Source organism: Mercenaria mercenaria, chromosome 2, assembly GCF_021730395.1.
Source record: "Mercenaria mercenaria strain notata chromosome 2, MADL_Memer_1, whole genome shotgun sequence".
NCBI lineage: Eukaryota > Metazoa > Mollusca > Bivalvia > Venerida > Veneridae > Mercenaria > Mercenaria mercenaria.
This window is the reverse complement of record NC_069362.1, coordinates 72,939,603-72,967,320: the sequence shown is the minus strand read 5'-3', so window position 1 is coordinate 72,967,320 and position 27,718 is coordinate 72,939,603. Positions and strand designations below refer to the sequence as shown.

Genomic DNA, 27,718 nt, shown 5'->3' with positions numbered 1-27,718 from the left:
TTGTTATTTCTAGAGGAGTATGATATTGAGCCTATTCATGATTCAACAGTTTACTATTACATGTAAGTGTGAAATTCTTATGTGGATAATTATTTGGAGGTGACATATAAACATAGGATCATTTAATGAATTTTTAGTTTTATTAACTATTGAAATAGTTCAATTAATCTTGTTGAGGTCAGTTTTTTTTTTACTCCAAAACTGACTCCAAATTTGACTCCAAAATTGACTCCAAAAGCGACTCCAAATTTGACTCCAAAATCGACTCCAGACTCCACTCCACCACTCCACTCCATGACTCCACTCCATATCTTACACGGTGCCTTTTTTGTGTTTGCGAAAAACACCTATTTAGTGTGTTGTACCTTGACAATTCTATTAACGTTGTACGTCACAATAGAGATTCGTGTCAGTAGACAGTCTAACTTTTTATTTTTATTCGCGTTTACTTTACTTTTTTTACAAACGTTTCGAAAATGTTTAGGTTTAAATATTATATATACAATGTCAAATACTATATTTATGATACATTATTTAAAAATGTTTTAACAATACAAAAGAAATTTGTAACGAGCAATTTCATTGGCTGTTAGTTCGAAAAATTACGTTTTGAAAACACAGAGAACGCTTAAATTTTTTTCTTGGAAAGACGATTATACATCAAGCTAGTCATATATTTATAGTCTCAACATGTCAATGGTATACGCTCTTTGTAGTGAATTTATCAAACTGTTTATAATATCTGTCAATGTCCTGAAATCTGATCTAAAACGGCCCGCAATTTCGTGACAACAAGAAACAGAAAGATCAGCTGTCAAACCAAAATATCACCGATAAACGTAATTTTCAGCTGTATAAAGTCAATTTATAGTATTTGTTATTGACAATATATTGCTTTGTATGAAGGACTCTTTATAAATATCGGAATTCAAAAGAAATCTGTCCAGTCTTTGATAAATTTCCCTTACCCTGATCACCCCACCCACTCTATCTATCTAGTCTATATAATGAGACCTTGGGTAGACCGATTTTACATTTTGATATTTTACGTTGTCTACCTAGAGGTCTCAACCAGAAGCAATCAAAACTGTGGTGGATTGAAATTACGATTTATCAGTAGTCACGATTTTTCTTTAGCCATAATAACAGCTTACCTGTTGTTTTAAATCATAAATAGTAAATAAAAAAACATAAGAACAGGACATATTTATCAAGAATTTCTGTTGTAAAAAAATTAAAACTCTAACGTTTCAATCGTCTTCATGTAAATTGGCGGTCGGAGGCGTGACCAATGAAAACGCTTCGTGTAGTAATGTGTTACTGGTGATCGGCCATTTTCCAATATGTAGTACACTCGTGTTAAACCTTGGCATTTTTTTAACTGCCATAGTTTGAATTTTTCTCAAGAAATCTCGGTAATATATACATCATTGAAAAGGAAAAATAACAGGCTTTTTATATATGTATTTCTTTTTTTTATCCGTTGCATTATTATAACATAATTCCCGCCCAACGGATTCCATTGGGTGTTATTTACGCAAAGAAGAGGAGAGTGCTATCACATTCTTCACCTTTTCTGGTTTGTACTCTGAGACGGATATCGACAGGTCAAAAAAATTTAACGATATTCTACTCTCGAGTACAATTATTTGGACTATCTATCTATCGTAACCGTTGAACCCCTTGTGGGGACGTAGAGGTTTTGCGCGTCAAAATCATAAAAGAAAGAATTTAGTGATAAAAATTTAGAGTGGAAGAAACTAAAAAATAACTTTGGTGAAATAAAAAGGTTAAAAAAAGAGGGATGTTAGTCAAAACATCCCCTAGTCAAAACACCCCCCATTTTGGTCAAAACGTCCCCCTTTTCTGGTCAAAACACCTCCCTTCCAAAAATTACCAGGTCAAAACACCCCCCTTAAAATTATATATGTAAATACGTATTATTTAAGTTAATTAGGTAAACATTATTAAATTATAATTTTCATTATATTGTTTTAAATGCATACGATTTTAATTAGAATATTGTAAACCATTAGTTTTAAAATGTTAAAATTTAAATGTTGTGAAATTATCTGATGTTTATATTGTGTAAAAATGATGTTTCTGTTATTTATTAATAAAATTAAAGAAATTATTATGTTGTTATCTTATAAATGAAATTGTTACAACTGCATGAAGACAAAGCGTTAATGGATCAAACAAGCTGTTTGTAAATAGGTATCTAAAAGTATAATTGTAGGGCTGGGTACCGCCTTGAAAAAAATACTGCGGTATACCACGGTTTTTTCCTTACTACCACGGTATACCACGGTATACCACGATTTTTATCGTAAGACTAACAGCTAAGGTAGTGGTCATAAAAATATTGAAAAACTCTCAGGAATAATTATTTTATTATGAGCAACAACGAAGACTAGTTACTTGACTAGAATTAAAGACAGAAATACACTGAAATATTAACTTGACTTATGACTAGTTAGATTAATGACCCTTAGTATTTTTTACCAGCATGTATTCGTCGGAAGACGCCATATTGTTTTAGGGAAGCACTGGGTCACATGTATATAGGTCGCGCTTGTTTGAAGTTCGATTTGTGCACCCTTTTGATAAACCAGTAACGTTTACAAATAGTATGAAGGCTTCATCAAAACGTTTTCAAACAAAAAATAATAAATTTCGACTCAAACTTTTCCATACTATTTATTTCTTTTTGAATACATGCAAGTACATGCCGGGATATTTTAAACTATCATCATTTTAAACAAGAAGTCGTGACTCGCCGAACTTACAAGACTCAAAGTAAAAACAAGTGCGCCCATGACGTCGTCCATCTATAGGGATCCGAGGTTTTGATTAGGGATCACGCGGTCGATCATACATGTTCAGTTGTACCATTGGGTGGTTATTTTTGGAAACTAATAATAGTAGCATGGGGATTCCAGAGATACAAATCGGAAAATCATGCATGGTGTCAATTGCTGTTACGGAAGGCTACATAGACAATGTAAACTAGAGCTATCACTAAAGGTGATGAATGTACCCCCCCGCATGCACTGACACAGTATATTGCAATCTGACACACACAAGACTGCATAATTATGTGGACTGTATGTAAATAGACTGTATGTATACAGTATAGTAACAAAAAACAAAGTCCCATAACTAGGGCTGTCATCGATAGAAACGATATCGATATATCAACGATATTTTTTTGTCGATCGATTATCGATACCCATTTTCAAAAATCGATATTTTACAGAGAGAAAAAACTATCCAGATAAACACTCAGACCCTCAAAAACTATAAAGTTCACAAAGTTGTAAATTTGGATAAATCCAAAAGAGAAGTGAAGGCAAAATAAAAATGAAAGATTTTATTAATTTTTATTTATTTCTTTTATTTCATAAATATAAATACAACACAATCAAACAGTAATATGAAAAGTAGGCAATAAAACTAAAAATAACATTTACAGGAAGGTATATAGTATGCATACGGACAAATAGTTTGCTAATCTAACTTAATAATCGATGTATCGTCGATATTTGTCTTCTGATATATCGGTATCGCCGATATGCCTAAGACCCAATCAATGACAGCCCTACCCATAACTATGCAGAATATTTATCTAAAAGAATGTAACATGCCCCATGCACAACTAGGGTTGGTACTGATCAATTGTGTGAAGTTTCATTAAATTGTGTGCAAGGGTTTGGTAGATTAGGCACGCACAAGATTGCATATGAAGACTGTATGTACATAGTATGTTAACAAGAAACAAAGTCCCATAACTCTGCAATTTTTGTCGCTGAAAGAACCTAACATGCCCCATGCACAACTACTGTTGTTACTGATCAGTTGTGTGAAGTTTCATTAAGTTGTGTCAAGGGGATGAGGAGAGATGGTGCGCACAAGATTGTGTCTATGTCTATAGTATAGTAACAAAAAAAACAAAGTCCCATAACTCTGGAATTTTTTTTTCTGAAAGAACCTAACATGCCCCATGCACAACTACTGTTTTTACTAATCACTTGTGTGAAGTTTCATTAAATTGTGTCAAGGGAATGAGGAGAGATGGTGCGCACAAGATTGTGTCTATGTATATATTATAGTAAAAAAAAACATAGTCCCATAACTCTGCAAATTTTTTTTCTAAAAGAACCTAACATGCCCCATGCACAACTACTGTTGGTACTGATCACTTGTGTGAAGTTTCATTAAATTGTGTCCAGGGAATGAGGAGAGATGGTGCGCACTAGATTGTGTCTATGTATATAGTATAGTAACAAAAAAACAAAGTCCCATAACTCTGCAAATTCTTTTTCTAAAAGAACCTAACATGCCCCATGCACAACTACTGTTGGTACTGATCACTTGTGTGAAGTTTCATTAAATTCTGTCAAGGGGATAAGGAGAGATGGTGCGCACAAGATTGCGTCTACGGACAGACGGACAGACGACCAGACAGACAGACAGACAACCTGAAACCAGTATACCCCCCCTTACAACTTTGTTGTCGGGGGGTACAATTAAAGATAAGCAGAAGTAGGGATAATGTTGATAAAATACCGGTATCACCCGATGGTACCACGGTATCGTACCACGGGAAGATTGTACCACGGTTACTGGTATACCGGTAACTAATACCGCACACCTCTATATAATTGCACAACAATTAAATAATGTGAAAAAAGTTATAACTATTAAATATGAAGTGTCTTTACATTAAGTGTAGGAACAAAGTCAAACCGCGTCAACATGCCATTGCCTGCGACTCCTGTGGCAACAGCAACACAGAACCTGTGACACAGGTAAGTTATATTCATGTTATTATTATTATTGATTTCTTGAATTACTGGACTTCAGTAAATGTCTTTTGTAGGATACTTATCATATTCCAAACTGTCTAACTACTTTTTTGGCAAATATGTAATTTTCTGCCAAAATCTGATTAACTACCTTTTACCATTTAATAATATCTTTATTTTATTTTATAAAATATTGAAAATCTGGTCAGAAAGGAAAAAAAAAACAATATACAGATCATAATCGCATTATGAAAAGCAAACAAATTCAAATATACAAGTAATTAATGCACTGTCTAGTTAATCCAGAGTAGATAATGTGTTATAATAGACACAGATTACAATAGGTGTTAATTCAGTCAACAGATTCTGTATATTGAATTGATTAGTAAAACAAATGAGAAATAAATGATAAATATTTATTTACAAGTACCAGAATTAAAAAGAAATCATGATATAATGAAGAAATATGGGCCGTTCCATGAGGAAACCTGTATTAGTGACAAAAATCAAAATTAAGATAGCAAAATATTCATTAATAACTTTCTTTTATCTTTCAAATCTTAAAATTTGAAGTAATTATCTTCACTATTTCAAGAATTACAATCAGTCAGGGGTGTAACTGTTTTAAGTTATGTAACCTATTTCAGTTACTTTTTCAAGCATTTTATAACCTGTATTAGTTATAAAATATAGTTAACTCAGGTGTTATTCAAAAAAAGTCTTTTTGCTGTTCTCACAAAGTGACCTCTAAAGTAAAACTAGTAGCAAACTGTGGTTAATCAAATTCTCTTTTAGTCTGAGCATGACCTGATAAGCATAATGGGATATTAAGAGTTTTTTAGCTTTAAAACGTTTGCGTAAAACTTTATCAGCCTTGCGTAAAAATGTTTACTGCATAGCTGAAAAGATCAAAGGTCAAGGATTCAGGAAATAATTGCATTAGTCTCATTCATAATGAGGAATTGGCACAGGAGGGCTTTGTAATATTTCATGATAACTGAAACAAGTTATGGAAGTTTAAGCAATAACTCAGATGGGTTATAAACTGAGATAACTTGAAACAGTTACACCCCTGACTGACAATGCTAGTAAGTCACCAAAGGCATTGTGTGTAAAAAAGGTATTATCATTTATAGCTTGTGTAAAAAGGTATTAACATTCTTTTCAGTCATTTCATTTTCTTACAATATTTTTTTCAGTCACTTATGCACAATTTGTGATTTCCATCTCCTATAAATGTTTCTTATGTCTTTTACAGCTACCGCACAGGGGGTATGTCTTCAAGTTCCTTGCTAAAAAAGATGAGCACCATTTACAAACCAAGGCTCACCACAACAGTTCAGGATGAGGAATAATTGTGATAAAAACATTAACTAGCATAAACGTGAATTGGACTTCTTGATATTGTGTAACTGGAACACTTTGAATTAATACTGTGATATTCTTGACACGAAATCTAGACATGGAACAGCACATAAACTTGGCAGTGCTCGCGCTGCCAATCGACATTATCACCAAATGGCGATTATTTTATTAAAGTGTCGATTAAAACGCAATTCTTGGCGATAGAAAATGGCGATTAATTTATAAAAATGCTACAAAAAAAAATATTGCAAAAATATGTCCGTAAACATGGTAAACTGTTGGAACATACGTAGTTTTATCGACAAAAACGTGCGAAGTCGGTAGCAGGAAGTGTATTTGCCCAGAGGCATAATTACCCCTTCTAAACGGTGACACATTTGTTTATCGCTAACAAGGTATTCTTCACTAATTGATCCGCATGTATGGAAGTTTAAAGCAACAATTATCATCACTTTATCCTTGATCATTTAATCGCCATTAATTACCAAACAAACAAATTAATTAAACATAATTCCTTCAGATGTGGAATTCCTATGTCCGACTGGAGACTTTCAGACGGCGGACAAGTGCGTTTTTGCATTCCGTTTTTCCACGGGCAAGCACTAATTAACAGTAGGGATTTTAGCTTACACATTCTTTTTTTGACCTTAAGAAAGATCTTACCTTGACTGGCTCAGTAATTTCCTTAAATCCACTTAATTTTACTTGTAGTTTTCAAAACCAAGACTTTAAAAACATAATATTATCACTAACACTTTCTGTGACTTAAATAACGTAACTTAAATTGCCCAAATTTTTGACACCTGCCATAAGAAACTGGGTTTAACTTGTTTGACAACTGTTTTTTTTTAATGTGTGCTGACATCAACAGATCAAAGAAGACACCAGCAGATCAAAGAAGACGTGTATTCAATGTGATGTCATAGTGATGTCACTGCTATTGACATGTTTAATTATCCCCCGCCGATGAAATCGGGAGGGGGGTATTGAAATGGCGTTGTCCGTCCGTCAGTCCGTCCGTCCGTCCGTCCGCAGCCATTTCTCAGTAACTACTTGGTAGAATTTCATGAAACTTGAAATAAACATGAACCAACATACTGCGATGATGCCCGTCAAGTTTTTTTTTTGATTGGTCAATTTCCCTCAGAGTTATTGCCCTTGATTTAATAAAAAATGTCTGTCTGCAGCTATTTCTCAGTAACTAACAGGTAGAATTTCATCAAATTTGAAATAGACATGAACCAAGATACTGCGCTGATGCCCGTCAAGTTTTTTTTTTGATAGGTCAATTTCCCTCAGAGTTATTGCCCTTGATTTAATGAAAATGTCCGTCTGCAGCCATTTCTCAGTAACTAGCAGGTAGAATTTCATCAAACTTGAAATAGACATGAACCAAGATACTGCGACGATGCCCTTCAAGTTTTTTTTTCGATTGGTCAATTTTCCATTTAGTTATTGCCCTTTAATTGTTTAAAAATCCACAGATCTGTACATAACAAACCAACCAATTGGAAGAATTTCATTAAACTTCTTCCATTCTTTTCCATGCACATTTATTATAAACATGTGATGTTGTGTACCTACACCTGGTCACCCCCTTCCCCCTCCTCACTCACCCCCCCCCCCCCCCCCCCCATTTTTTTTTTTTTTTTTTCATTTTTCGTTTTCTACCAATATTTATAATCAACATGTAAACTGTTGTATCCTCACCCCCCCCCCCCCCCCCCCCCGCCCCCCACCCAAACAAACCATTCATTTTCTTTTAATTTGATTTGACTAATGAAATTATTTGCTTCTTGGTAACATTCTTAACCTTTTGCAGGATATATTTTTTTGCCGTTCCTCAACTCTGACCCTTTCGGCGGGGGATTCCAATTCATCGAATTTGCTTGTTTAGTTCAGAACCAGCATAACACCTGTTATTTAAAGTGACTGTGACTTTGAGTGCATTAAGCACTGGGAGTTGATTTTTTTTTGCTGATATGGAATTAACTTTTTTTTAAATTGTATTTGTATTCAAAGGGTTTTCTTGGTTTGGGCAATCATTGCAAGAGTGAAAAAAAAAAAAACATTTTAATTTGCAGTTTAATCACATTAAATTCACAAGGTTAACAAGGAAAAGAAAACAAACAGAACCACTGACATTTTGAGTTAATTTGTTATTTACTTTAAATCAATAGACTTAAACAAAGACAGGAAATAATAAAATTGGTAACATTATATTAAGCATATTTAGTTCCTTTTTCAACTTGCATGTCATTGCATTAAACTATTTTACATTTTCCCTAAAATCTTGTCACTTCTCCCTTATATTAGCTTAGGGAGAATCTTAGCCTAGCTTCATTGAAATGTGAAAGCGCATGCGAATTACGCTCGTGCCAAATCAGTCTATTAATTTTTTCCCGGAAAAAAATGTGGCTATTAATTTATGATGGCCAGGGCTAGCACTGAACTTGGTTTCCAGATCGTGCTATGGTCAGATCAGACAAATTGGTCACATAAGAAAATATCTAACAACTGACGCAACAAAATGTCTAGTAAACTCCCTAGTAACATCACGGATGGACTATTGTAATGTGCTGTTGCATGTAATACCGAAAACACGTCTTAAAAGACTACAGCTCGTTCAAAACACAGCAGCCCGCCTCATCACAAAATCGTCCCGCTATGACCATGTTACTCCTATCCTGAAAGATCTCCCCTGGCTGCCTGTAGAGAACAGAATCAAATTCAAAAACCTAATACTTCCCTATAAAACGTTACATAACAAAGGTCCAGTATATATCAAGAAAATGTTGAATGTATACCAACCAAAACGAGACTTACGATCCCAGAAGGTTCACTAAGACTGGAGTTACCTACGAACACTGGAACAGCAAATTATTCAGTTTCAGTTTTATGATTGCATTTATGCCATGTTTTGTGATTTTCCTACATATCTGCAATATGTCACATGTTTAATTGTAAAGTGCCCTTGACCGTATATTTCATATGAAAAGGGCGCTCAACAACTCTGGTATAATAATAATAATAATAATAATAATAATAATATATGATATTGTTAATTTGACTTCTTGGTGAAGAACAGTGAATGAATAGTATGATGTTATTTTTACTTAGTAAATATGCAGTTGTGACTGTTCTGATGTTTTATTAATGTTTTATAAATAAAGTTATAACTCTAATCAGCATTTTGTTCTTTCTATACAAATTTTGATTGTATAGAAGAAAAGATTTTCCTTCACAAATGTTCACACCTTATTACCATGATTACTGGTGATTAATGGGTTTATGACACCTACTAATATTAAGCCCACAGCTCAATTAATGCACAACCATGCACAGTTGATATGTGTTGATTGCATTATTTTAGGTGCTAATAAATCAATTTTGTGCATTATCAGTACATAATCCATAAGTTTCAAATTGAAAAGATAATAAAATATATGAATTAAAAAGAATTAAGAATAATACAAAATAATATTAGGGGGGTGTTTTGGCCAAATTTTAAACTGAATGGGGGACGTTTTGACCAAAATGGATGTTTTGACTAGGGGACGTTTTGACTTGATACCAAAAAAGAGTTAGCAGGATAACTAGGGCGAGACATGTTCAAGGCTGCAAACTGCGGCACTGAACTGCTCTAGGGTAGGGAGGTGGGCGACACTGGGGGGTAGTTGGTTCCAATGGTACACAGTTCTTGGAAAATAAGAGAACTTGTAATAGTCAGTGGTTGCAGTAATTAACCTATAACTTAGGGAATGGCCATAGCGGACACATCGGGTCATTGGGGTAAGGTAATCTACGATTGGGATAGCAACCACTGACCAGATCATGATGAATCTTACAGACAAGTGATAACCTAGAATCTATACGCCTTAAATCCAGTCGACGAAGGTTTAGGGAGTGTAGCATATCTATTACACTGGAAGTACGGCCATAGTCAGTCTTGATCCTACGGGCGGCTCTCCTGTGGACGCTTTCAGTTTGGTCTATCTTGGTTTGGGTGTGGGGCGACCATACCTCGGAGGCATATTCAAGCTGGGGTTGGACTAGAGTCTGGTAAGCAATGGTCTTAGTGGGTTGGGATTTGACCTTAATATTTCTTCTTAAGAACCCTATGGTTTGGTTAGCTTTTTTGGTTGACCTATTTATGTGATTGTCCCATGATAGGTCATTTGAGATATCCACGCCTAGGTATTTAACTGCGCTGACCGATTCAAGTTGGACTCCATGTAGGTAATACTGGGTAGGGATAGGATGTTTCCTTCTAGTGGCGTGGATCACTTGACACTTGGAGGAGTTGAACTCCATATCCCACTCCAACTCCCACTTTTCTAGAAGTTTTAGGTCATTTTGGAGAGTGACAGATTGGTCTGCAGATGACAATGTTAGGTATATCTGACCTAGGTAACATGACCCAGTAATACTATTGGGTAGCCTTGACTAACATAACTACCCCATATCTGATGCTTTGGACACCAGCACTTTACCACACTTACAATAAGTTACTAAGACTACTTCGAACGGTATTTACAAAAAAGAGATGATTAAAAAACTGAAGATGATTTCAAAAATTCTTGTTTTCTCATTTTAAATACATTGTAAGAGGCAGGAAACTAAAACTGAGTAAACAAAGACTCTCACTTTCTTTGCACTGTATAATCAGTCCTCCAAATTTATGTTTGTCTGAAATACTCTATACAATACAATACAATACAATACAATACAAATTTTATTTATTGTCTCTATAGTTTCTGACTAGCCTTACTCATTTGGCTTATCGGGATGACTTATTTTATAATCTGATATTTTATAGTTGTCATCCCTCTAAGCCTTACCCATATCTGCATTTTACTGTACATTAGGAAAACGAAGACTTAAAAAATCCCAAAAAGTCATACTTATACTGGTCAGACTTCTTTGCTTTAATAAATTGAACATTAATATTCTTGCAAAAAACTTAATATGGGTTGAATTTAATCCATAATTTTAAATAAGAGACTTAAATCTTCGAAAATATGATGTAACAGGTGCGAGGAGATATCTACCCTGACATCGGTTTCAATAACAACAGACTGCCGATACGACACTAAATTACAGAAATAAAACACAAAATGTACATTCATAAAATGTCAACTATGTTTATGTTTTAATATCGACATAAATTCATTATCAGAGATGTAATCATTACAAATACTTTGTACATGTACCAGAAAACGTTCCCAACAGATTTTAATTGGGGATTTCCTAACAGAAATATACAGAATAAGTTTGGACATGACGGAGACAGCGATTGTCAAAAGTTATCATGCTGTCCCGAAACGTCTATGATTATTTGGACTAGTTTCTGACATGAACTTGCCAATTTTTGCTAAATGATAAATCATGGTCGATTTTTTCATACTGAGCAAGTATTTAAATTAAAAGGCATAAATTCGGTGTAAGCACAAACTGCCTTAAAATCAAATGTCTGTGATCCAATGTATATTCTCTCAAAGCTCGATAAATGTGGCCAGCGAAAACGAAAGTAGACTTTGGCAGGTGGCAGTAAAATCAATCAAAATGTATTTATTGTCGGAAAGATTTCAACAAGTTAACATAAGCTATGTATAGCTTTTTATAGACACAAGTAAAATGACGTAATTTTAAGACTGGTCTGCTTATTATTTTGAACACTACGGATCAGCAACTTATGATCCTATTGGATCAGTCTAAAACTTTTTGTAAACATAAATTTTTCCTGCTGGTACAATTAAGCAACTAATTGTTTGCAGATTGTGACAATAGGTTAGGTATAGATAATGAATGTCTCTGGCATGTATCTATTGATAAACAAGGGGATTATAGACAACTGTCAAAATACATGAAGACTAGAGTATTGATTTCCGGGCTACTTGATATAGTTATAGGCTAGCCCGGCAGGCACGCTCTGACAAAATTTAGTAGCCTGAAAGAATTTTCTGGTAGCCAAAGGGCTAAGATTTCTGAAACCCTGCTGTTTACTAGGAAAAGTTATGACTGATTAGCAATGTTTTCTCAGAACTATACTGATAAAGATTGTCACTGCTATATCATTACCAAAAACATAAGTGCATGCTTAGAAGAGCTAGTTCAATCAAGTGATACAGTAATATACCTACAGTAACTGAAAGTATGGGATAATTTGTATCAGCAGCAGCTATTCTGATGCAAACACTGTGACTGTAGCATTTAAAAATACAGAAAATGGAAGTCTCTGACATTTGATTATCACAACAAATTTCATAATTATGCATCTTTTGCAAATCTCATTTTCATTTCTTGCAGAGTTCAAATGTTGAAAATTTATCACCCCAAATTATCAGACATATTGCAAAAGAAGTGGCAGACCTGACTAAAGATCCGCCTGAAGGCATCAAAGTTATTCCAAATGAAGAAGATATTACAGATATTCAGGCAACTATAGAAGGACCAGGTAAGTTGATCAGTGTTATTTATACCAGCATGATGTAATTTAATTTGTCACCTTAGTGCAATGAATCTTACTTTAAATTGCCAAACAAGCCTCTTTGTATTTATAAGTTTATTTAGTATCAAATATAAAAGAATAGACAGCGAAAAATACTTACAATGATATGGAAGTAACAAGTTGTTATGCTTCTCGAAGGGGAAGCATAAAGTCGCCGCTTAGTCTGTCCGTCTGTCTCGCAGTTCTTGTCCAGATTATTTCTCAGCAACCACTTTGAAATTTCGTGCAACTTAATAGGAAGCTTCACTATCAAGAGGAGATGAGCATATTTTCTGGCCGGACGATTTTTCAAAAAGTTATTGCCCTTTTATTATTCAACAGTAGTATACTATAGTACAATTCTTGTCTGAAGTATTTCTCAGCAATCACTGGTTGGAATTTAAGTGAAACCCAATAGGAACTAAAGCTCCACTATCAAGAGGAGATGCGCATATTAAGGATTTTTAGTATTCATCATAGCATACTATAGTACCATTTCTTGTCCAGAGTATTCTTCAACAACCACTTGAAGTATTCATTAAAATTTCATAGGAATCTTCACTCCCAAGAGGAGACAGTGGCTTGGTGTGCATGAAAATGCCTATGTCCCTGTAAAGGGTTAGACAGTAAAGGGAGATAGATAGATAAAGATGTGCATATTGTCTTCAAGTTCCGGTTGGATGATTTTTCATTGAATTATTGCCCTTTAGTTATTCAGCATTTAATAGTATACTGTAGTACCATTTCTTGTTTGGAGTATTCCTCTGACAGCAACCACTGGCCAGGGATTTTTCAAGGCTGATTTTGGGGCCGAATATGGGCCCCATCCCAATTGCAAAAATTTGCTTATTTTCTCAATTCTTAGGTTTAAATTTCCCAAAATTTTACTGACTGTTGAGTGTCTGCGAGTTTCTCACTGAAGAAATACCAGAAAATTTAGTAGACACTTTCAAAAGACAAAAAATATAAAACAAAAGACTTGTAATATGACATCAAACAATAACAATGCTGAAATAAAGGTTGTATGATGGTAAAACTTATTTTTTGTATTCCCAGTTTTCAGGTCTAACGCGCCATTTTTCCCAACTAAACGGGCCCTGGGACCCAGTTTTTAAATGGTAAAAAAATCCCTGCTGGCTGAAATCATAGCAACTTAATAGGACGCTTCATTCCCAAGAGGAGAACAACATATTATCTTCATTTTCTGGTTGGATGATATTTCACGGAGTTATTACCCTTTGATTAATCAACATAGTATACTGTAGTACCATTTCTGTCCAGAGTATTCCTCAGCAACCACTGGCTGAAATTCAGTGAAAATTCATATGATACATCACCCCCAGGCTTGGGGCTGATTACTTGTGTCAGTAATTGATTCCATTACAATTACTTTGATATTTTCTAATTACAATTACATTTGATTACTCTAAATTTGCATCAGTAATTGATTACATTTGATTACTTTCAATATAACCATTTGTTTGGACGACAGAAATATAGGCATATATAACTGAATATATGGGGTTTAACTTTTACAGATTTGATAGTGCAGTTAATGTTTTAACAGATTTGACAATGCAATTAATGATTCATTAATCTGGAAATCGAATCACTGTAGGCTATCATTGCACAAATCATCATTAACTTGTGAAATTTACTGCATTTATTTAATCTTCATTGAAAGCTGTGGCAAACAAACTAAAAACATAATTTTCATTTTCTAATATTCGGTATTTATGCTTCCAGGTATTTTTATATAGAATCAATTACCTTTAGTAAAAGCTGTGTAAAAACATCTTTAAATGGGTTTAAAAGTGCACACACAGAAATTATGGATGGGCGCATTTTACATTTTAGCCTTTAGGCCTAAAAAAAAAAATTCTTTGTTTCCAGTAACATGCTCAAAAAAATTAGTGTAGGTAGGTCAGAAAATATAATTTTTTTTGAATTTTTTTTTTTTATTAAGGGAGACTTTTTGGGAATTATTTTTTTTGTCAAAAAATGATTACAATTAAGGGGGTTATGCCTTTAGAGCATCAGTAAGTTGATTTCTAACATCACTGGTCATGTTTAAAGCATAGAAAGTGCAGTTTTGCATCTTTTTGTTAAAAGTCGAAAAAAATATTCTCCAAGGCCATAAAAACATTTAGGGTCGGGCCAAACATTTAGGGTAGGTCGGGATACCGGAAGCAAACAATTTTTTTTTTACACCTTACGGGCCCAGAACAACCCTTGGATAAAATGAAATAATTTGATCTTGTTTATGTATTGCAGATACGTAAAGGATTCCATGCTAGCATTTAGAATAAGACACAAATGATACCTTTAGCAAAAGTACCATATATTCAAAAAGCAGAAATTTGACTAACTGAATAATCATAAATATGTGTTTTAACCCAGTAGCTTTTTGAACCGTACATGTACATGTAGTTCAGTGCATTTTATTTTCTTATTTTAGCTGGCACACCATATGCAGGAGGATTATTTAGAATGAAACTAGTGTTGGGTAAAAACTTTCCATCAGAGCCTCCAAAAGGCTACTTTTTGACAAAAATATTCCATCCAAATGTGGCCAGTAATGGTGAAATTTGTGTTAATACTTTAAAAAAGGACTGGACTGCAGATTTGGGAATAAAACATCTCTTACTGGTAAGTAAAAAAATGCTATATTAATTATTATGTCAAGTTGCTGGACACCTGTAGTCTGCCACTTGACTCAGTAGGGAGAGCACAGATCTACAGATTGTGGTGTTGAGAGTTTGATACATGTATACGGGCAAGGCTTATATTTTTCTTAAAAATTTGTAAAAGATTTTTTAAGCCCCCAAAGGGAGGCATATTATTTTTGAACTGTCCATCCGTTCGTTAGTCACAACGTTAACTTTTTGCATGAAGGCACTTTACTAGCGAACCACTGCACCCAGGACCTTCAAACTTCACGTGCTGATAGTACTTATTGAGTACACCACCCCTATTGACTTTGGGGTCACCAGGTCAAAGGTCAAGGCGCTGCGGGGGCATTTGTCACCATTAGTGACAGCTCTTGTTATCTGAAAGAATTTGTCCTCTGCCGTCAAGGCGCTGCGGGGGCATTTGTCACCATTAGTGACGGCTCTTGTTATCTGAAAGAATTTGTCCTCTGCCTCTTTATTCATGGGAGAAGTTTGCAGAGAACAGGTTAATACTGGTTACTGGTAAGGTTATTTTCCCGCTATTACATAACTGAAATACTGTTGAAAATGATGCTGAAATTAAAAACTAACAAACTAGTTTTAGCTCAAGTATTCAAGGAATAGGGAAGAGCTAAATTGCACTCTTTCAGATGTAATCACAGTTATTTGATCACGAAACTTATAAGGGAGATTGATTATGACCAGCAGATGACCCCTATTGATTTTGAGATCAGTAGGTCAAAGGTCAAGGTCACAATGATCCAGAACATTTAAACCGTTACCGGATAATTACTTGAACACTTGGACCAAGGAGCACAAAACTATAGTAGGGAGGTTGATCATGACCAGCAGATGGCCGCTATTGATTTTGAGATTAGTAGGTCACAGTGCACAATCACGTGACTTGTGACGTTTCAACTGGGGTATCACGCCAAGCAGAATTCGTAAACAAACTGAGATTTTAAAGGTAAACTTTTTACAGATATATTTTTGTAAAATGGCACCTAGCTGGTGCAAGTCCTTACAATATCAGTGCGTATCTCTGGTGATATAACATATGTCCATATCTTCTTTTAGTTTTGCTGATGTAACCCGGACAAACCGCAATGCTTCCACAGCAAGCGTATTTTCAAATGGCTTGAAAACCAAACCCAAGCGACTGTTCCTTATAAACAACCAACTTTTGAACTAGTTGTCACCGCTGCATTCTGTGTGATATGTAAGATATTTTTTTAGGATTTTTGCTCAAAAAATGGCGTATTTCTTGATAGATCACCAAACTCGAAAAATGTCCGTTCTAAAGTCCAAAAGCTCTCACAGAAAGCACTATTTTAAATCGCGATTTTCTCGTTCCTCTCGTCGAATGAAATGCCGCAATTAACGCAGGTTACGTTATTTCCCTACATGCGCAGTACTTTGTTATGTTGTCTGCACATGGATAGTGATATTTTCAAGAAAATATGGGTAAATCAAAAACATGCTTTCATGAGCCAGTTACTTCACATCAAGCACAAATCTTTAGATAACAGTTTAACCATTTTCTACTGTTAATTTTGCCAAGAAGATAAAGTAAAATGATACTTATGGAATCTGCCACCGATAATTTACTGTATCTCACACTTGTGTAAAATGTCGATAAAATCCATTGAGACCAATTGATTCTTCAATTTTCCCGCCATGTATTCAACTGGCACGTGGCGTTTATAATGCATTAATCTATTACTCATGAATATTCCATAAATTATTATGTCTCTGTTATTAATTGAGCGAACCTAAATGAAAATAATTCTTGAAAAAACAATAAAATATCAATTAACTTTAGATCCATCTCGTAGTTGTAGTACAGAGTCCTCTGTGTTGCCATATCATTTTGTTTCTTACATGTAAACTAAACAGGCACACTCATCATGATTATTGCTAATTTTCTTGAAAAACTATTATACTATTCAACATTCTTCTTCAAGCATAATAGTTTCGAAAACCCGTTTTATGAAATGTCTCTTTCATTTAAACTAGTCGAATTTTTCTTTGCTAATACAAATACAGTGTAGTAAAACAATTGTACAGAATCCTCATGATTTGCATGTTCCTAAATCACATGTACCCATTTTATTATCCGGTGGCGACGTAGTGCCTTTGTGTGATTGAAAACCGAAGCAGTAACATATAATTATCATCATCATCCATAGACAGGAATTATTATATTTTTGTGAAAGCACCAGCCTATTCCGAAACGTTTTTATAAGAAAATAATTATACCGTATCATAATGATCCCCGACAGTCTTCGACAGTCAGCTAACTTTGTGACTGCAGTTTTTACACTTTTTCTGTGCAAAGCTGTGGCACGAAATTGCTAGCCCAACATGTATTTAAGCTATTGCGCTAGGGCTGTCATCGATAGAAACGATATCGATATATCAACGATATTTTTTGGTCGATTGATTATCGATTCCCATTTTGAAAAATCAATATTTTACTGGAAAATAAATATGTCCAGATAAACACTATAAAATAACTTTCCTCCCTGCAAAGATGTGGCCTAAGTAACAGAAGTTGTCTAAAAAGCTCATGTCTAAACTTGTACCGTAGCTGCGTCTGTACTAATTTTTATCTATTTCATTTATTTCATAAATACAAACACAACACAAGTAATAGAAGATGATGTTGACGACGATGATGATGATAGTAATATGAAAAGTAGGCATAAAACAAAAAAATAACATTTACTTATAACAAGAAGGTATATAGCATGCACACAATCAAATAGGTTGTTAATCTAACTTTATAATCGATATATCGATGTATCATTGATATTTGTCTTCCGATATATCAGTATCGTCGATATGCCTAAGACCCAATCAATGACAGCCCTATATTGCGCACGTGTTTAGTCTGTCCAATTGGTTGCTTAGATTGCCAAAACCAATAAGGATTAATAAGGAAATGTATCAGTGCAATGTTAAACTCTAAAATTCGAGATCTTTTTTTTCTCTCATGATTGATTATTTGCAGAGTGAATTTACCTTTTGTTAGTTTCAAATCATACTTTGTCGCCTAATTAAAGCTAGTGATATGTAGCCCTGCATCTTTGTTTGCTTAAAATTTATATTGGCAAAGTCAGCTGTTTTACGGTGTAGTGAAAATTGTGACTTGCGAATTATTTGATATAGTTTCTGAAGAATTATCCGTCTTATTAATTTCTGTTATTCGTTATGTAGTATGTGGCCAAAATGATCACAACGTGTAAATTTCGCATTTTAGCCATTTAATGAAAATGTCATAGAACATGTTTACTTAAACATGTACGTCGTGATATCATTATTCTAAAAACTCGTGACTAATTTTCGATAAATCATGTCCAATGAAATGACAAGCCTTGTCTGCGTCGGGACATAATACATGTATGCTTTAAAATAATGCCGTTGACTCAACAGGACTTTTGCAAGACCATATTTCTGTTGAAATTATGCTTAATCAATTAAGATCTTCTATATATTTTTGTCAGCTGACCAGCAGATTTTATACTTGGTTGAATGTGTGTGTTAATTGTAAGGAGCCAGCCTAAACGAATGAATTCAATACGACTTAAAAGCGGACGTTTCTTCAATCATTTTGGCGGGAAAACAGCACGTGCCTTCTATGATGCTCCAGTGGTATTGACCACGTGTTTACAGCAAATTTAGTATTTGCGTTATATTTTTTTATTATTTTAGTGTTGTCTCGATAAAACTAAATTCATGTCAGATCCAACACTTGGTTAGGACTCTATGTCAGATCAGAATCATTTTGCTTTTTCTTGGCAAAATAAACAGTAAAAAGTAGTTAAACTGTCAGCTAAAGATTTGTGCTTGATGTGAAAACATTGGTCTAAAGTAACTGGATGTGAAAGCATGCTTTTGAGTTACCCACATTTTCTTGAAAGTATCACTATCCACGTCCAGTAAACTTTAACAAAGTATTGCGTTGGTAGGGATAAAATGTAATCTGCGTTAATTGCGGCATTTCATTCAACGTGAGGAACGAGAAAATAGCGATTTAAAATAGTGCTTTCTGTGAGAGCTTAATTTGGACTTTAGAACAAACATTTTTCGAGTTCAGTGATCTATCAAGAAATACGCCATTTTTTGAGCAAAATTCCTACCAAAATTATCTTAGATATCAAACAGAACGCAGCGGTGACAACTAGTTGGTCGTTTATCAAGGAACAGTCGCTTGGGTTTGGTTTTCAAGCCATTTGAAAATATGCTTGCTGTGGAAGCATTGAGGTTTGTTCAGGGTACCAGCAAAACTAAAGTAGACACGGACATATGTTATATCACTGGAAGTACGCATTGATATAAGGACTTGCACCAGCTAGGTGTCATTTGACAAAAATACATCTTTAAAAAGTTTACCTTTAAAAACTCCGTTTTGTTTACGAATTCTGCTTGGCGTGATACCCCAGTTGAAACGTCACAAGTCACGTGATTGTGCACTGTGTAGGTCGAAGTCACAATGATTTGGAACAACTAAACCGTTTCCGAGTGATAACTTGAGAATGCTTGGGCCTAGGATCGTGAAACTTATTAGGGAGGTTTATCATGACCAGCAGATGACCACTTGATTTTGAGACCAGTAGGCCAAAGGTCAAGGTCACAGTGACATGGGAACAGTTACCGTAATCGGCAGAATATAGGTCGCACTCGTGTATAGGACGCAGTGGAAAAATATCAGCAAAATTCTGGAAAAATGCTTATACCCCCTTATCACTCATCCAAATTTATGTTTGTCTGAAATTCGCTATAGTTTCTACGAACTCGCCGGTTTTTGTAAATCATTGTCGATATTTTTGCATGTTGTGCAAGTATTTAAATTGAAAAGCATAAACTCTGTGTAAGGACTAAACTGCCGCATCCTCTCATCACTCAATGAATATTGAATCCAGTGAAAACGAAAGTACACTTTGGCACGTGGTGGTAAAATAACGTAATTTTAAGACTGGTTTGCAAATTGTTTTGAACATTACGGATCAGCGACTATCATTACATTGGATCAGTCTAAAATCTCGAATTCACATGTTTACAGTTGCCTCCGAGTATGATTAAATGGTTAATTGTTTGCAGATTGTGACAGTAGGTGTAAGATACGTAATGCCTCAGGCGTGAATTTCTCGATGAACAAGAGGATTATATAGACAACTATCAAAATTATGTTTGAAGGCTAGATAATCGATTTCCGGGCTACTGATTTGGAGTTTCAAGAATTTTAATGCAAAATGTGTGAAAACGCGCCAGGAAAGTTTTACACAGGTCTTGTTAAAAACTTAATGATCAGTTACAGAAATGCATTGTAAAATATATTCTAATGAAAACAGCATTTATTTATCTTAAGATTTTACCTGAGCTCTAAATTTTACGTTTTATACAAAAGTAATTTAAGACGCCGGGTCCCGATACCGGCTATTAGCTATGCCCGAGTCATTGGTATTTACTCCCCTTGAATTCTCTTCAGTATAAAGGTACGGGGTGTAAACAAAGATCGATTTTCTTAATTTTTGAGTCGGGGGAAATGTTTGGTCTTTTTCTATCCCCATATTATCATATATAGGACGCATCGGTCCTTTGAGACCAGAATCTTGGTAAAAAAATGTGCGTCTTATATTAGTAGGATGACGGTAAACTGTTTCCGGACGGTAACTTGAGAATGCTTGAATCTAGGATAATGAAACTTAATCGGGAGGCTGATCATGCCCAGGGTTCAAATTTAGACAAGCATACAAGCTAAATGCTAGTGGAATTTGAGAATTAATAGCTAGTGGGCTTGGAATGTACTAGCTAATTTCAGCTAGTCAATAATATACCAAGCAAATGTGTTCAAAGGTTTAATAAAATTTGTTCTGTAGGTATACATTTTTCTGCATGAAAGGAAATTTATCATTTATGTTTATAAATGATATTTCATTGTTCAACAAAACTCTGATATAATGCATGATTGCAGCTTGCATCAAGTTAACATGGAAGGCTTTGACTTTAGCTTGTAAGTGGATAAAAATGGCACTAGCTATTTTAAGCTAATAGAATTTTTTTGTGACTGGCTACTTACAGAGATTATTCAATAGGTTTTGGCCAGTAAAATATTAATAAAGTAATTAAATATTATTGTTTAACATTAGCTGGTATCTTTTCATTTTAGCTAGTAAACAAAAAGGGCACTAGCTACTTTTAGCTAGTAGAAAATGCTACTAATTTTGACCCCTGATGCCCAGCAGATGACCTCTGTTTATTTTGACTTCAGTAGGTCAAAGGTCAAGATCACATTGACCCAGAACACTAGAACTTTTTTGCCAAAAAACTAGAGAATGCTACATGGTCTAAAATCACATTTGATATGGAGGTCACTTATTAACTGGTAAATGACCCATAATTATTGATTTGAGGTCAGTACATTAAACGTCCAGTGCACAGTGACCAAATAATTTCGGTTCCTTGTGCAGTTACTGAATGCATCAACTTGATGATCAAGGGGGGGCATTTGGTGTTCTACGAGCTCCTGTTTATAAACACTAAATTTAAAACAGGTCTTTATTTTGTACCTGTAGAAAGTTGAAAGGCAGTCTCACTGGGTTATTATTAATTCTGCTGATATTTCTACATGTATGTAGTTGTGACAGTCTGCTGTCTAGAATGCAAAATAGTTTATGAAATACCAATAACTAAGCTAAGTCTAAAAGTTTGTAATTATTGAGTCGGCTAAAGGCTGAAAGCCTTTTGACGAGTCCTTGCTGTTCAGCGATTCTCTAAATGGACCGAATAACATGTGAAGGGATGTAGTTCCATTAGATTTCTCAAATTTCAAACAGTTCACTGCATGAATGAAGTTAAGTTGTGTCAATTCCCTTTGCTATGACCAATATACGATGTAATCTGTCATATTTATGACTTGTAATTGTGCAATACTCGAATGTAACTCATTAAGCAAAGCAAAGCTTGCGTAACATCCAGCGAAAGACAAAAAAATAGTTCCACAGGGCTCCAGATAAGATGCGTATTAGCGTAAATTACGTATAGAAATAATGCAAATACGCATGTCTAATAATTTCTAAGCGTATAAAAACGTATATAAAATTACAGAAACGCACACAATGCTTTTTTAAAAACAAAATCTGAATCGTCTGGATGCGTTAGGTAACATAGCTGATCAGTCTTAATTCTCCCACATTGAACGTATACACGCATCGTATGATTTCTATAAACTTTGCGTGGGTTGAATTGTGCAGTCAGTAAACGGATAAATTATCGGAAGAAGAAGCTCTTACCGGTTTGTTTAGTTACTACTGATATTAAAAATGATTTTAATTCTTATTTTTCGAGAAATAAACAAATCGGCGAAACATTAAATTGTATTTTCTTGTAGTTTTTGAAATCGAAAGTAGATCGTCTATGTTTGGCTGCTTTCACGAAACGAAACAACTTTTTTATGAAAAGATTTAAATACGAGGTAATTTAACCGTAAACTTCAATGTCAGATACTGCCAATTGCTGCTAAATGTCTCCGTATCATCACAATTTGTAAAATATATTGTTAAAACTGAAGAAAAGTGTAATCGTATCCGGATATAATATTTTGGGTAAATATCGAGCTGTGTTATGAAATTTTAAGAAAAAAACTAAAAACAAACTGAAACTGGTAGACTATACTGTCAGTACATCAATCATTAGCCGACTCAGGCCCTTCAGGCCTTTGATAATTATAATTTACGTCTCCTTGTTAAATTTTCCTGTGGCTAAAAACAGCCCACCCATTTAGCTCAATAAGGAGAGCACCGATCCAGGACAATTTAATAAAAGACTGTGTCTGAAATCATTCGTCCTCCACCTCTGATTCATGTGGCGAAGTTGGCAGTTACTTGCGGAGAACAGGTTTGTACTTGTACAGAATCCAGGAACACTGGTTAGGTTAACTGCCAATGTTGGGCAGTTAAAACCGCCCCCGGTTAAAACCACCCCGGTCAATACTCCCTGAAGTGGTCAGTACCGGTCAGTCAATACTGGTCAGCACTGGTCAGTTAGTCAATACTGACTGTTAAGATATTTTGCAAAGTTTATGAACAATTAAATAATGACTGTTTAAGAACATCTGGGGCTTGATTGTGGTAAATGCAGGCATTAGTATTTAGTTAAAGCAACCAAATCAATACTCCCAAATTGGTCAGAAGTGGTTGATTGGTCAATACTGATTTTGATACTGGTTATTAAATATTTTCTGTTAGATTAGATTACAAAGATATATAGTTTTGCTGAACTTCATTTGTAGAAAGTATTTCATAAACTGTAGCAGTAAGTTAATAACTGCTAACCGTTACATAGCTGAAATACTGTTGAAAAACAGTGTTAAACCCAAAACAAACAAAATTTGGCTAAAAAAGTATTCCATGTATTGATGTAAAGATGATTTGTCATTTATGTTCAATTGTAATAAACATTTGATTCGACTTTATACTTTCAGACTATAAAATGTTTACTAATAGTACCAAACCCAGAGTCAGCATTGAATGAGGAAGCTGGGAAATTACTGCTGGAACAATATGATGACTACACAAAGAGAGCAAAAATTTACACAGAAATCCACGCAAAACCACCCAAGTAATTGCAGAGAGTTTATACATTGTTCATTTCCATTTAAGAAATATATTGTCTACTGGCCCTTAGAAACATTTATTTTTAGTTTGCATTCATGAATTCCTTTCACAGTTCCGAACAGAATTTACTGCTTGGATTAATGTACTGACATTAAATCCATACAAAAGCAGTCAAAGCATATACATGAATTTAACTTTACTTGGCATTATAGTGTTGAATTTTAGTATTTCAAGAAAAAAAAGCACAAAAAAGCGTTTTCTTGAACCTAATACGTTATGCTGTTTACTCACAAACTTGTTAATTTCATGTGTACATAGGTACAGTGTTGTAATACAAATTTATGTATGTTCAGTTTTTAGCCTGAGCATAAAGTGTTCAAAGTAAACTGTTGTGACAGCCTAAGGTCCCATTGTCCACATTTTGTTTCATGGAGCATCTCTTCATAAACCACCAAGCCAATTTAAACCAGACTTCACACATGTCACATGATGTGTTCCTTCAATCCTTGGGTGGTCCCCTTACAGATTCATTCATAAATAAGTCACCCATATAAAGGAAAAAAATTGTGAAAACTCAGGTCAATTTCAAAATGATTTCACAGAAATGTTCCTTGGGTGACACTCCAGTCTACCAAATTTCTTCAGATCATTCTGTATTGTTAAAAAAAACGTGGCTGAAAGGATCTACAGCCAGTTTTCGTTGAATGTAGCTATATGGAAAACTTTGAAAATCTCCTCTGAAACTGCTGACCCAATTTCAATATACATGTAATTGCACAGCAATGTTTGTTAGGTGACACTGTACCAGATTCCTTCAAATCATTTTGTTTAATTAGAAAAAGGTTGGTGCTGGATTCTTATGGTTATAAATCTAGTCTGCTTTCAAAATAACATGAGAAGAGTGTTCCTTGCATGATTTTCTGCTAAATTCTTTCCGATCATGTTGATTCTTTCCGAACATGGTGCCTGATGACACTGCTAGTTTTATGTGTAATTCGGGTATGCAAGATAAGTAGGAGAGATACATATATAATATATAGTGTTTTATGTAAGTCATAAAAGCAAAATTACAGAATACCATTTGTTGTCTTGTAGGTTTTCAGAAGCTGTATCACAAGATCCAATCTCAGAGGGTCCATTGGCAAAGAAACATGCAGGAGACAAAAAGTTAATTAATAAAAAGAAAATTGACAAAAAGAAAGTATTAAAGAGATTATGATCTGAAATCACCATTTTGTCATTTTACCATCCAAGAAGAATGTGTGCTTGATATTTAACTGATTTTTTCTTTTATAAAAAATACAAATGTGGATATGAGATTGTGTTGTAGATAGGTTGGCACCTATGACCAGAAAATATATTCAATACTGTGTTTGTTTGTTATAATGGGTAGCTTCAGCAGCTGTCCATTTAAACAACCTTTTTTTAAAAATGTTCATGGATTTTTCCTTAAGATATAATGGGTAATTAAATGTTTTTCTTGCAATTAGATTTCTTATTTAATTTCTAATGTTTCATTCACTTGTTTTCACTTACTAAACATTTTCTTGTTGAAAAATATGCAGCAAAAATAAAGATCATAGTCTTTTAAGGATTCCAGTCATATGTGCCAACTTTACAAACTGTATGATTTGTGAATGCTCATGGTTCAAACTTATGGCATTTTGAATCATGCCTCATACACTCAGGATTTCATTTAAACTCATTTTATCATTTTATGTTGTCATTTCTCTGTTTTCAGTCTATTTTAAGCATATTCTTTGAAATAGGATAATGTTTTGATTAAATAATGTTTCCTATTTTTAAAAGCAGTTTGGTTGTATACATTTTAGCACACAGTGGTAATATGCTTAAAATAATTTTTTCCAAAAATATACGCAGTACGTATAGAAAGGCAACACTGACTGCAGAGTTTTGCTATGTATTCCATTATTTTAGGCCTCCCATAACTTTAACTGACAGTATTGTATTTATAGTTTGTTGCACCCATTTAGTTTTTGAGTTTCCCATTTGTTTACCAAACCAGCGTCAACAACATCGGCACTGACTAGTATGAGAAAACTTCTGAATGCAAAAGCAATGCAAGGTTGTAGCATGTGCTTAAATGAATTTAATTTTAAATACTAGTAACCACATTTTCAACAATGTTTACAAAACCATACATTTGAAAGTTGAAGTTTACAAACCACCAAAAATATTGACTGCTGCCCATTTGTTCTTTAAGTTGAAGAGTATCTTGGTCATGTTACAGCTGAAATGGTGGCAGCATATTGCAGACAGTTGTACCCATTTGAAATTTCTTTGTAAAACTTCAATTTGTGTTGCATGTTTTATTTTATGTCTGATCAAAAGAAACAGGGATTAAAATACATAAATTTGAAGTTGAACTTTGTAGCATTTGAACTAATCAAATTGTATCACTCAAAAGTTATAATTTTGTGAGGAAATTTTTCACACTTCTAAGTTCTAAAAGTTACCAGAAGTAAATTTCAAACTTTGAAGACAAAGCCTTAATTTTAGACCAAAATGTGGAGTAGGATTAGGATTGTATGACAACACTAGTCATATGAAATATATAGCAAATATTGCAACATTGAATTTCTCTATGTACTGAGTATAGATTATTTTATCTTTCCTGTAGATTTCAAAGTTGTGAGCAAAACTTTAACATAATCATGTATTCTGATGAATCCATAGGGGTTAAAGAGTCACTTTTCAAGTACCCACCTTATACCTGTAATTATAGTTGTCTGCTGATCTGAATATTTCATTACCTGTATCTAAACTTTAAATTTGTTCTTGCAGTTTTTACTGTTGTAATTGTAAATACTAGTATTGGGTTAAACCTTCCCCTTCAGGTTAACTTGAATAATGGGTTGTGCTAATTGTAAAAAAAAGAAAATGAATTATGAGTGTTCAAAGCATCAGTTGTAAAACTATGAATGATTTGTCTGTATTGGAAATATTGTTTGTACAACAACTGAAATAGCTTTGGTAGAATTAGGAGCTACAGTGTGTATACAAATTGTGCATGATATATTATTTATTATTGTTTTGTTTTCCCAATGCTGGTTCAGAAAAGTTATATATGGGATTTTTTAATTTATTGTGTATAGTAACATTTTTATATTATTTCAGTATTTATCTTTGATGGTGTTGTTTAACCTGGGTTTTTATGCAGCATGTTCTTGTGATTATTTGTATTTTCTCTTCAGCGTCCTTCCTTTCTTATGTTTATAAATTCTAGAATTACAAAAGTACAAAAAGTGACCTTTACCTTAATATCTTTTTACTGGAGAGTCGCCATATGACCTATAATTGTGTTGGTGCGACACAATAAACCCAACAAAAAATGCTAGCACTTAAGTAACTATACACCTTCCATTGCCATTATTTGTGCTGGGTAAAGTTGGTTTCTTATGCTTTTATAATTTTTATGTCTGTATATGCATATATCTAAATCCTCATTTTTAAGTCGATGCCTGTCTTGAAAATTAAACAAGGATAAATCACAAGGCAGTTACTACAGCACTGCCACACTATACATAATGAGGTAAACAATATACATAAGCACTCTGGTATATCGTTTTAACGGTTTCCCTGGCCTTTTCTTTCTGTTGTCTTCCGTTATATCTGACATAAGTTTCATGTATGTCTGATGCTGACATGTGATGGTATATTTGTGCAATCATAGACAGTCTCATTCTCAGCATTTTATCATGTCAATCAAATTATCATCAATATTAAAAGCTAATACACTTTTAA

At 34.2% G+C, this 27,718-nt stretch overlaps 1 protein-coding gene across 1 annotated transcript; it reads left to right on the top strand.

Moving 5' to 3' along the window:
- Nucleotides 1-544: 544 nt before the first annotated feature.
- LOC123564306 (ubiquitin-conjugating enzyme E2 S-like) lies at nt 545-27,718 on the top strand. The gene is made up of 5 exons (XM_045357802.2): nt 545-699; nt 12,483-12,630; nt 15,122-15,312; nt 23,821-23,957; nt 25,049-27,718. The coding sequence occupies exons 1-5, from the start codon at nt 691-693 to the stop codon at nt 25,170-25,172; spliced, it is 609 nt and encodes a 202-aa protein (XP_045213737.1). The 5' UTR covers nt 545-690; the 3' UTR covers nt 25,173-27,718.

What these genes read in the sequence shown, in the direction of transcription:
- LOC123564306 (XM_045357802.2), top strand. An exon ending in GGCAACTATAGAAGGACCAG is followed by an intron (nt 12,631 to 15,121) that starts GTAAGTTGATCA and finishes TTCTTATTTTAG; the next exon opens with CTGGCACACCATATGCAGGA. An exon ending in ATCCACGCAAAACCACCCAA is followed by an intron (nt 23,958 to 25,048) that starts GTAATTGCAGAG and finishes GTTGTCTTGTAG; the next exon opens with GTTTTCAGAAGCTGTATCAC.